At 50.4% G+C, this 12,080-nt stretch overlaps 1 protein-coding gene across 2 annotated transcripts; it reads right to left on the reverse strand.

Moving 5' to 3' along the window:
- Positions 1 to 565: 565 nt before the first annotated feature.
- On the reverse strand, positions 566 to 10,491 carry LOC135394106 (membrane metallo-endopeptidase-like 1). Of its 2 annotated transcripts, none has more exons than XM_064624617.1 (4): positions 10,339 to 10,491; positions 4,714 to 4,796; positions 3,840 to 3,914; positions 566 to 2,725 (listed from the first exon to the last, which is right to left on the reverse strand). In XM_064624617.1, exons 2-4 carry the CDS (start codon positions 4,780 to 4,782, stop codon positions 731 to 733), a joined length of 2,139 nt encoding a protein of 712 aa, XP_064480687.1. In that variant the 5' UTR covers positions 4,783 to 4,796; positions 10,339 to 10,491; the 3' UTR covers positions 566 to 730. The 2 variants fall into 2 exon arrangements, with proteins under 2 accessions (XP_064480687.1, XP_064480686.1); XM_064624616.1 differs by lacking the exon at positions 10,339 to 10,491 and adding an exon at positions 7,637 to 8,753.
- Between the last annotated feature and the right edge of the window lie 1,589 nt (positions 10,492 to 12,080).

Raw genomic sequence — 12,080 nt, forward strand, 5'->3', positions numbered from 1 at the left:
TACCTTTATCATCCCGCCGTACTGGAACTGCGTTAAGTGTTCCAGAAAGTCGTACGCCTCCCGTTTTTAGCCAATCAGGGGGCAGGACGATGTCATTCGGGATGGAGATTGGCTAAGAGCGCGCGCTATGTGGTGAAGTTGTTTTTACAGTGTACTGGCGCGTCGGCAGAAACAAAGGAGGAAGATGTGCGCCTTAGAGGTACTGCCATGGAGTAGACACTACATTGCGCTGATCATATCCCGCGCACTATCTAAACTATAGTTTAAATTATAGTTTAAAGTTGAAACTATAGTTTAAAGTTAATTATAGTCTGAAATATAGCGACGAAGTCATCGGACGCTTCCGAAAATTGTCTCGTGGACCGTGGCACCAGTTTTGATCACTTCCAACGTAAAGCTAAGCTCCTATTGTCTCAATCAATCACTAATGAATTGGAAGATATACTCCTGCTGTCGTTCACCCATATCCCGATGAGATGGCACATGACACAAATACAGACAGCGCTTGGCGCATATCAATGCTAATATTTCCCTGCAAGAAAATAACCACACGTATACAGGTATAAAACACTGATATACTGTATCGCTGAAGTCGCAGGTAGAAAGGTACACAATATAAAGGCATCACAGAGACTTGTAAACAAAAAGACGTACTCTGTAATCGACAACGTCGAATCCAAACTGTAAAAATTACTGACACGCCCACGTAAAACGTTATCAATCATTAAAGTCATTGAGGTCGCATATCGCACTTATCGACTACGTTCATTGGCGAAGGAGTGGGGCACTGGAACACTTTGGCAAAATGAATATTCCGCTTCAGAGGTTCATTGCAATAATTGATCGCATCCACTGACCTAAAAGAACCGCACAGAAGATAGCACTGCGCCACAAAAAAGATCATGTCGTTCGTGTAGTTAAGGAATCCCGGCAGTGCGTACTGTCTTCCTGCAGACGCCTTTTGGAAGGCGTTCCACAGGAACTCCTGGTAGCTCCACAGAGTGAGAAGAAGGCCGTCGACGTAACGTGGTTCTCCCGAAGGCGAGCAATTGAGACTGGGCACCATTTCCGACCAGGACGTTTGATACGACGCGTTCCTAACCTTGACATAATCGTCTGCAAACATCTTGGCGATTAGGGATCCTAGTGACCCGTACAGAAGACCGGTGGTCGCGTTGGAACCGTAAGTGGGCACGAGAAAGTGATGAGGCTTGATGGTAAGGTAGATGTCGTCCGAGCCTGAGGGATCCCACGGGGGCGAGAAGGAATAGGTGTCGTACCGCGAAGTGTTGTAGTACCGATGGAAGTACGATGGGAACGCTTCCGTGAATGTCTTTGCGGAGTTCTTCGCATAACCATGAACGGCTGTCAGCCAGTTAAACGGTAGGTATGGACCCATTGCTCGATAACCTGCGTAAGCGTTGGTAAGAAAATTCACGGAATTGCGAAAACTTTGGATCCAGTATAATTTTGTGAGCTTTTCATCGACGATGGTGAACCTTACGTGGTGACGAGGAGTTATCTGGGCGGCTTTTCGAATACTGTTCACGACCATGATGATGTCTTCTCTTGCCTCAGGAGTCTCAATTTTTTCCATAGCATTAATAATCATTGCTGAGCCGAGAAATGTTTCAACTCGTTCGAAGCAGTAGAGTTTGTCGATGTCTTCGTAGCCCCACGGATATGCAGCGTACCTCGAAAGTAGGCGGTACATCAACGCCGATGGATATGTGTGTACCAGCACCCAAGCCACGTACTGATGTAGTTGGTCTTCACCAAACAGTCTTAGTAGATCCTGGAACGCTTCCACGGCCCCTTCGTGATAACTGATGAGCGTCTTGCTGCCTGAAGTGGTTCCGTAAACGACGCCAACGGCTTCCAGTAACTTCGGAGAAAGCGATGGGAAAATTCGAAGAAATTCTGTGATGTCCATCGGTCCAGTCACGGACAAGGAGTCATCGGCGAGTGGCGTTCTGTTGGCCACGAGCTCCGCTACTGCCCGATCCACCTTTTCTATCTCATTAAAGGGAACAATGCCCGCACTATTTGTAAAATACATGGTGACTTCTTTGTAAAAAAGGCGGTACCTTTCCCGCTCCTTGACTGTTCGATTCCACCATTTGACGGGGCTCCACGTGTGAAACGTACGAAACGGATTCAGCAGGCTTAGGACGGGAACATTTCCAGACGTGTTCATATTAAAGTCTATTAGAGCTGGGCAGTGATAATTATATGAGATGTACATCATGCTGAAGAGGAGTTCAGCTTTAATCGAACGCTCTGGCCACTGAAGTCTCGCATTCTTCAGCACCGCCTTCAGCTGCTGAACCTCACCTTGGTCACCCACCGACACGTTTTGACAGGACTGATACATCTTGGCGGCCAACTGAGTCGCATTCTGCTGTTCTTTCGGGACGAACGTACTGAGCAGACTTTCGGACAGCAGCTGAACGAAGCTCTTGAGCGTCGTCTGGTGGACGGTGAAGTAGAGGTTGCTGTCCCGTCGGCCGCAGACGTGCTGATAGAAGTTCTCGCACGGGCGGACGTTCCAGTCGATGGTGTCACTAAAGAGATCGGCGTACGCTTGGCAGGACTTTGAGCGGCATACGTTCGATTTCTTGGCAAAGGATGGGCTTGCTACGCCCATCATGAAGTTGACCAGGAGAATCACGACGACGATAATTGCAACGGACGACAGTGCGATGCGCATGCCAGTGCTCGGACCCTGAAGGGGCAAAGCAGGCTTTGTAAATATCCTACATTTACAAACTCTTGTAAACTCTGTTGAGATGTTGTGAAATCGCTATCAACATTGATGTTACATTACTCAACCAATTCAAGTTATGGTGGAGGGCATGAAATGACACGGTCAAACAAAGACGGACAAGGTTATCCGTCCTTGTTTGACCGTGTCTCTCAGTGCCCTTCACCGTGAGTATTCATAACAGCTTGCCTGCACCATCTCCCTTTTGTCTTTAATTCAAGTTATGTTTGGTCTCTGATGGTTGCAATGATTCTTTGAGAGAGAAGCTACTTCTTCACAAAAAAGGTTTCAGTTACACAGCTTCAGGATGGACGAGTCTTGACCCGGCACAATTGTTTTGTTTCTTTTGCTTTTTCTTTTTGTTCTTTTTTTTTCGTTTGCCGAAGTTAATACCTTTTATGTAAGAACTCACTGTAAGGCCGGCGACAGGCTTCGGTGGATCAGTTAGCATAGCGTGTACGCCTACTTATTCCCAGGTTGCGGGTTCGAACCCGACCGGGGTCGCCAGTATCTTGGTGGCAGGATAGAAGATGCTTACAGACGTCTTCTTCCGCGGGGTACGCTACATACGGTGTGCTAAGATTTCGGCGCACGTTAAAGGTACTGTAAGCAGCAGACAGACAGTTTATGTTGACGGCGTAGTTTAACAGCTTGATGCTCGTAAAACCCACCGCAACAAGTTGTAAATGTGACTCTTGATATTTTTAATTTGCTAGTAAAATTCAGGTAAAACGGCTCGTGGCAAATAATCCCCAATTCGTCAAGCAACGTCGATCTATGTTCCCGACTGCCTTGCTGCTCCTGATAGCTAAGTAGCCCACAGTAGCCAACTTCTTTCGTTTTATGCCCAGTGTTGTCGGCATGCAATGTAGTTTTCCGCCATACTTGACGGCGAGCAATGCCCAGTGATGGCGACCGCTTCGACACAATGTTGCCCGTCATTTTTAATTTCAGTTTTCTAAAAACTGTGAGTGCAATTGGGACTAAAACTGACTTCAGAATACTCAGGGCTCCGGCTATCGAATAGATATATCTAACAATAAGATAATCTAAAAATCATAAGAACTTTTCTTACCTCATTAGGTGCCATAGGTGTCAACGAAGCCGGTGGTTCAACAGATTCAATTTGACGCCGGTTACTGTTGTCATTCTGCGGGGTTTGGAAGAAAAAGCGTGTATTAAGAAAATGCAACACGGAGACGACTCAGGACAGAGGCTTGTGGACTGCTGTGGTCCACGGAGTCATCAAGAGTCGGAAACAGATATTCATCGTCCACCCTATAGATTTCGCCAGCCATAGCTAAACACATTCTTGGGTCAGGTTGCGAACGACCACGAAGTATTGATCTGATCCCTCGATGCAGTAGCTAAAGAAAGCCACAAAATGCTTGTTTGCGTGTGGAGGGTTCGTAAATGTATCTGGACTGTTGCGTGGAACATGCAGAGGCTTTCGGAATTATTTACATTTACTCCTTTCTTATTACGGTTTCGGAAGCAGGCTACAGTAACCGTTGCGAATATCTCTAAGTATCAATATATTTTTTCTACTCTCTTTTTTTTGGGGGGGGGGGGATACAGTTCCAGTGAACCCTTAACGTACTACTCTGACAACGGTTATGATGGTGTTTTGAACCCAGGATTTCTAGTCGGTTTTCTACGACTTTGTGCGGGGAAACACGTATTTTCCTCAAGAACAGAAATAAAACAATAATTTGCGTAATTTCCACGCAGTAACAGCTGCATCCCCTTCAACCTCTCTCTAAAGAATCCTCTTCATGACTGTGCTATCACGCGCGTTTGCGATTTCCACAGTGATATTTGACTGGAACAACGTGTGGAATAGATATTGCCAGTCGTTTTCGGAAGATAATCCTGCTCTTTCTCATGGCACAAACTCGACTAGTGAGGAAGTTTATCAGAAACCATTCTAATATTCCTATTCATCATACCTTATGAACCTTGCCAGATGGTTCTGTCACTCCTCCAGTAGGTAGACGGCTGGTTCGTCTCTCTGCCATATCTGCTGCTGCAACTGCAATTGTGAAAATGCCCCAGCAGAAGGCTGCTGTAATCTTGTAACAAAACACGTTCCAGATATAATACGGTATGGTTGTTGTTGCTCCTCAAGCGGGATGGCGCTTATCCGCTAGGGAGATTGGACAGGACTACTGAGGTGCGGTCAACAGGATGTTAAAAAATAATTAAAATCGGTTAGAGCTGGAGATGAATGGCATGATACTATGGAGAACAGCGCGGTTCCTAACGCCATTATGGGAGGCTCCAAGGGATAGCAGAGATGTCAAGGAGAGCTGAGCACCGATGGAGAGAAGAGAGGGGACGAGAAGGCGACGACGAATGGTGACGTAGGAGGGGGCAATCAAGAAAGAAGTGATGGACAATCTCGTCTTGACCGCAGTGCGGGCACGCAGGTGCCGATTCGAGGCCAGCACGGTGAAGATAGAAGTTTAATGGGAGGGAGAGGTACCGAGCGCGTGTTACAGAAGTTTCGGACTCACGGCAGCCAAAATGCTCAGGATTCCAACGGAATGAGAGGTGTTCATAGCCAGGACGTGGAGGGCGACGCCGCGCGAGTGAAAGGGAGCGTCTGTAGCGCGCCCAGACGATGTCAGCTATTGGAGAAAGGACATCCAGGATTGGCCCAGAGAGTGCCATATAAGCCAGGGTGTCAGCGGCTTCGTTGAGCGGGAGACCGCGGTGACCAGGAAGTCAGGTGACAAGGAGATGGGAGATGTGGCTATAGGTGCAAAAGCAACTAAGGTGGCGAGCAAGGGGCTTGTAGGGCTCGCAAGGGAGGAAATCACAGAAAGAGAGTCAGAGAGAAGGAGCACCATTTTGAAAGCGATGGGAACCCTCACCAGCTCTAGGAGCATGGCTAGAAACTCACTGTGAAAGACCGGTGTGTAGTCAGGGAGGCGGACGGGACTGTGCAAGTCGAGCAGCGGAATGACAATGCCAACTCCCGCCCATTCCTCAGAGACAGATGCGTCCGTGGCGATGACCAGGTGATTGGGAAACTGAGACATGTGAGTGTCAAGCTCTGCTTTCACTCACTCACTGACTCACTCACTCACTCAAATAAGTGAGAGGGGCATGTTTGGCATCCGAGTGAAAGATGCTGAAAACCTGGACAGAGGCTGGCGCGGGAGGCACAACCGGCTGGAGGACATTGGCAAGCGAAACGTGCAGGGGCGACAGGAGAGATTGGGCAAATAGCAACTGGGGAATATTGGATCTGCGCCACCGCCTGCTAGTCCAGGAACCCAAATCTCTCAGCGATTCAATGTGGTGAGAAGCAAGAGGGCTCTGCGCCAGAGACAGGAAAGTGCTCACTGTTAAAAGATGAAAGCGGGCTTTCAGTGGGAGCACACCCGCCTCAAGATACAGGGCGTCGTTTGCAGTATACTTGGGAAGACCGAGACACTTGTGAAGCGCTTAGACGAGCAGCTTGCTTATCCGGTAGTCCGGAGATGAGAGAAAAGGACACAGCCATATTCGAGGATGGGACGGACATAGCAACGATAGACATAAAGGAGGGCATTCCTGTGCATGCCAACACGAACGCTGGAGCAAGGCTGGATGGAACCCAATGCCGCGGAGGCTCTTCGGCTGATGTGGTCAATGTGGCGGCCCCAATCCATCCTGTGATCATACCACACACCCAGATACTTCAGAGACTCAGCTTGGTTGATGCGGTCGTTGCCTATCAAAAGATTGAAGCTAGGCACCACACCACGGGGGGGAAGCCCACAAGCGGAAACAGGAGCACCGCACATTTCTGCACTTTTAGACTCAGATGAGCGGATGTGGTCCAAGCCACAATAGTGTCGATGTACTGCTGGGTCAGCGTGTACAACAAGTGCAGCGATGAGGCCGATGCGAAAAAGGCGATGTCATCTGCGTAGGTGATGGTCAGAATATTCGCGTCCAAGGGAAGGGAGCTAATGAGTATGTTAAAGAGCAGAGGGGAAAGGACAGAACCTTGAGGCACCCCTCTAAACAGCTGATGATGGGAAGAGACGAGGTGACGGTCCGAGCATTCGAAAGATCTTCCAGAGAGAAAATTCCTGACCCAGGAGAGAATATAGGGAGGGATACGAACAGCAGACAGCCTGTGCAGGAGAACGCGGTGCTCAATGCTGTCATATGCCTGTGCAATGTCTAACGTCACCAGAGCTGAGAAGTCTCCATCCTCCTGTGAGCGGCGTATTTGGGTCTCGAGGTTGACGTGACCCATCCAGACGGAACAGCGCTGACGGAAGCCGATCTGGCTACAGTTTTAAATATATTGGACTCAACAAAATCAGACAACCGGCGGTGAATCACTCGCTCCACGGTCTTGCACAGGACAGACGTTAGTGCGATCGGCCGAATATTGTCAATGGCAAGGCCCTTGGACGCAACCTTCTTCAACAGGATGACCCTTGCTACTTTCCAGTCAGGGGGGATCCAGGACGAGCTCAGAGAAGTGTTGACAATTTCAAGCAAGACGTTGGGGTGAGCAGACCACAGAAATTTCATCATTCGAGCAGATACGCCATCCGGACTGGGAGCAGATGAAGGGAGCACACGGATAATGCAGTCCAATTCGTCCCATTCGACTGCTACGAAACCAGGATGTGGCTTCCATAACGTAAAAGCGCTAAAACCAGGACGAACACAGACACACACAACACGTTATGGAAGTTTATCACCAACAAGCCCAAAGGGATGTTTTAACAGGATGTGGCGTCACGAAGAACGGAGGAGGAGGAGGAGGTAGGGGAACAGTGTTATGGAAGCGCGCGGCGAGGCCCTTGGCAACATCTTCAAGACGAGACATGGCATCTGCATCGGATAAAACGTGGAGCTCACCAGGTGAACATGAAGTCTGGCCCCGGATAAACGAGATGTGCTGGTGAAGAGCCCTCCGTTGTTTCGGGAGAGATAGGAAAGAATTGCGCTCTTGGAAGAAGAGACAGTCCTCTTGAATGTGGCCTTTAGGATCTGGTAGCGTGTCCAGTTGGCATAGCACGAGTTGGACAGCAGTTGCTTCCATGCAGCTTTCCGTCGCCTATAATCCCTTGTACAGGCCTCATTCCATCAGGGAGCAGAGTTCGAAGATGAGCGTTTGCGCACTTGGAAAGAAGATGACCCAATGGCCTGGGAAATAATATATACAGCAGCAGCAGCACGATCACCCGTTGGCATGTTGTTGCAGGTCTGCGCAGTAACTCTCTTTTCCTGGAGTGAGCGATTGTGGCGGATGACGAGGGAGAGACGTTGGACTGCCGAAGGCACCTCGAAGAAAACAGGAAGGTGATCACTAGATGTTCCACAGGAGACAACTTTCCATGACAGAACGCGTGGGCTGTACAGCGTGAGGTCGAGAACGGAGCGCGAAGAGCCACGTGCAAAAGTCACTGACCCATCATTTGCAAGAGAAAGGTTATGGTGACAGATCGAGCCCCACAGTTCGCTGCTACGGGCATCAGTCCTGTTATCCCACATAACATGATGCGAGTTGAAATCTCCCGCCACAATATAGTCGCCGGTCGTCTGGGAAACCACATGATCAAAGGTAGAGGAGGACAGAAATCGTGCCGGACAGTAAACGTTGATAAAACACAAGGGGCGATTGCCCGGCATGCGGAGCTGCACCGCTAGTACCTCGCATTCTGCAGGCATCACCTGCACAATTATACGCGAAGTGTGAACAAGCCTAGAGAAAATTAGGGTTAGCAGGCCGTCACCTCTACAGGCACGCCTGTCCAACCGAAAGGAGCGAAAGCCAGGGAGAGAAAAGGAACGATAAGGAGCAAGCCAAGTTTCTTGTAACAGTATCACATTGGGGGAGACAGAGGAGACTAAGGAATGTAAGTCAGGTAAAGCGGAAAAAACAGAGTAGCAGTTCCACTGAAGCACGCGGACGTTACTCATCCCCGAGGATAGACTGAGCAACCGCAGCCGCAAGGACATCGCAGCTGCCTGTCTTGCCGCCTGTCTTGCCGCGGGTTTTGCTGTCGTTATGAGTGCCATTCTTATCATCGTGATTGTCACCCTTCTTGCTGCAGTTCTTAATGTTGTTCCTGTTGCGCTTGCCAACGGAGGCAGAGCACAGAGGTGGTGAAGGAGAGGCACCGCGCTTTGAGGTAGAGGGAACATCATCATCATCATCATCATGGAATCTGCGACAACACAATCAGGCAGAGAGAGCGGTGGAGGGATGGCGACGGGGTGAGAGGTAACGGGTGCAGGTGGCGGCGGATGAACCCCGGTGTCCGCAGTGGGAGAGGAAGGAACCTTGGGAGCATCAGATATCAGCGCCTCTGACAGAGTAGGAACAGAGACATGACCAGAGCAATCAATGGGCTGATCTCGTCCCTCAATTTGAACACAGCTGTCTCGACGGCGCTGGTGATCAGCTCCTCGAGGTTGTCATCAACAGGTGTCTGAGCTTTTCGTGCAAAGCTGTACCCACGGCCTTTCATGACAGCGGCAGCATCATACCGCTAGCAGTGACGCGTGTCCATGATTTCCAGCAGAGAAGCCTCTTGGTCTCGGCTGCTGCAAGTCTCACAGTCAGCAAGGTGAGCTTCACTACACAGGTAGCATTTCAGCGGTGACCCATCAGGGCAGGAGGATTCGTCATGTTGGTCACCACAGCGTCGGCAGCGTACATCGGACTTGCAGCTCTTGGTACACTGTTAAAACAGAACTTCACCACATGGCACGCTCCTAGCCAACCATCATACCGAATGATATCATTCTGCGCCATGATTTGTTCAAAACAGGGGGGAGGCGCCTATCTGGGACAAGATAATCTGTCCCAGATAGGCGCCTCCTCCCATTTTCACCAAATCAATGCATAGAATAATATGATTCGGAATGATGGTTGGCTAAGAGCGTGCTATGTGGTGAAGTTCTGTTTTAACAGTGTAGTGTGACCGAAGCAAAAGCAGCGTTTGCATTGAAGAGGCCTGCGGGTGAAAGGGTCCACACGAAAGATGAGTGGCTAGAATTTGATCTCAGAGGGGCAGCAATGACCGGCAAACGTCACAATGACCGTTTCAGTGGGGATCCGTCTCCCGTTTTCCATGCGACTGCAGCGAAAGGCTTCACGCACCCCGATGGAGTCGAAGAGATCAAGGAGCTCGCACGCGTGAAGGGAAACATCGACGCCTCTCACGACGCCCTTCGTGCAGGCGAGATGGTGTGGAACGAAGGGTTGCACGGGGATGCCATCAAAACAGAGCGTCGACAGCAAAGCGTGGACAACTGGCAGGTTCCAGGACCTACACACGATACCGTCCTTCCCGTATTGCCGGACCTCTGTGATGTCCCGGAAGTCAGGGGTGACTAATTCAAGGTTGCGAATTAACGCCTTGGGGTTCTTGGAGCCAATACATGAACCGTTTGTTGGCCTCAGGACCACGGGAATGCTAGCTAACCCGTTCTCAAAAAAATGGTCTAGTGGAAATGCAAGAATATCAACAGAGGCCGACCAGTAGCGATCAGGGTCGCCTATGGGAGGAGCCATGGCTCCTCCTTACTGTGAACTGGCCAATCTCCCTCACCTCGAGCACAAGCAATCAAGCCGCAGAGCAGGGTAAAAGGGAACCGTCCGAGATCGCCGAAGCAGAGCAGAGCTAAAAGCTCAACGAATGACTCCTTTGCAGGAGCAAGGAGACACTAGAAACGTCCGAAGCAGCCCGTTTCCAGCAGCAGCGTGCGACAACTTCTTCTTCTTCTTCGTCCCACGGAGAATGGCCATTAGCCCCAAGGGAGATCGGCCAGGGCTATGAGGTCAAACGGTACTATAACTTTACCGTGACAATTTGGGTGGGGAATGTGGGGAAGGTTGGTGGAGAAAGTAATGATGATTGAAGTGGTGGGGGTGCTGAAGTTCGCTTGTTTTGGCTCCATGGCACGAGGGCAAGCGTCGTGCATGTCGTGGTTATTTGCGTAATTGACAAGTAGAGGCATTGTGGTATTCGTTAGCAGTAGACATTGTAGTGGAGTCATTGTGTAGTAGTCAGTGTAGATGCGTGGCTGTGTGTTTGGCCGTAGCTTTCTATTCCAGGTAAGTAGGATCCCGCGGGGTTGGATACACTACACTGAAAGCGTGGCGCGAAGTTATACTTGGATTAAACCAAAGCAGTCAGATGCCATTGTAAGCTTCGGCCACCCTTTGCAGACTTATGTTGCTTTGACTCGCCTCGTGCGGGGGAGCCACCGGAATTTCTCGGACCTAATGGGCTCCTTCGGCGTGCACGGAGCACACGGCGTGGTAACACTCAGTGGGTGATGGTGGGTGGGAGGGTGAATGGGTGGATGCAAAGCTGGGATGATGCAAAGGTGGGTTAGAAGCGGCGCGAGCGAGAAAGGAAGTATGCAAGCCCAGCCGCTACCGACATATCCCAGCTGGAAGAGCTGGAGGCTCCAAAGGAAAGGAGGGCTGCTAGGGACACGGGAACCCCCAGCAGACGGAGTGGAAGATTAATATAGGCCTCCCGAAGCCTAGCGTAAGAGCTGCATTGCATGAGGAAGTGCTCTACCGTCTCGTCCTGGCCACAGTGGGGACACGCGGGGGATGAGGAGCGGCCGGCTCGGTGGAGATAGAAGTTGAGGGGGAGGGCGAGGCAGCGAGCGCGCGTCAACGAGACCTCTGACTGCCGAGAGAGACAGGAATTCGGCTTCCACGGAAAGCACAGATGGGCGTATACTTAGGGCGCAAAATGGGGCCAGAGGATATCCGTGCAAAATGTTTGTATTTAGCGATACACACGTGTGCAAGGGGGGGCAGCAGGCCAATAACCGCCCCAGAGAGGGACATTTTTGCGAGGCAGTCAGCGGTCTCGTTTACGGCAAGCCCACGGTGACCAGGAACCCACGTTATGATGATATCGCGTATGTGCGAGGGAGCGAGCGTAAGCAGAGTGGAGAGCAAGTTCTGGGAAGGAGTCGCCAAAGCGGAAACGACTGAGAGTGAATCTGAAAGCAAGAGCACCCTTTCCCAGGTGGGCGGGACCCTTTTAAGAGCTAGTATCATAGCGAGGAACTCGCTATGAAATGGAGGGGTGAAATCTGGGAGCCGCACCGGGAACTGGAAGTCGAGCTGAGGGAAGAAAAGGCCGACCCCAGAGCGCTCCTCTGAGACAGAGGCCAGGACGAGTGGGTGTATCCTTCTTCTTCTTCATCCTCGGGGAAATGGCCGTTATCTACTAAGGGCGATTGGCCAGTACCAGATGAGGGTCATAGGCGTGGATTTTCCTGAACGCTAGCTATATATGGTATTCTGGGTTGTTGTTGTTGTTGT

This window comes from Ornithodoros turicata, chromosome 5 (assembly GCF_037126465.1).
Source record: "Ornithodoros turicata isolate Travis chromosome 5, ASM3712646v1, whole genome shotgun sequence".
Lineage (NCBI taxonomy): Eukaryota > Metazoa > Arthropoda > Arachnida > Ixodida > Argasidae > Ornithodoros > Ornithodoros turicata.

Excerpts from the sequence above, each read along its gene's own strand:
- LOC135394106 (XM_064624616.1), bottom strand. The coding sequence starts at position 7,820 with ATGGAAGCAACTGCTGTCCAACTCGTGCTATGCCAACTGGACACGCTA. Across the intron at positions 4,797-7,636 it reads CCAGACTTCATGTTCACCTG|TTGCAGCAGCAGATATGGCA; the intron begins GTGAGCTCCACG and ends TCACAATTGCAG. Across the intron at positions 3,915-4,713 it reads CATCTGGCAAGGTTCATAAG|AATGACAACAGTAACCGGCG; the intron begins GTATGATGAATA and ends CAAACCCCGCAG.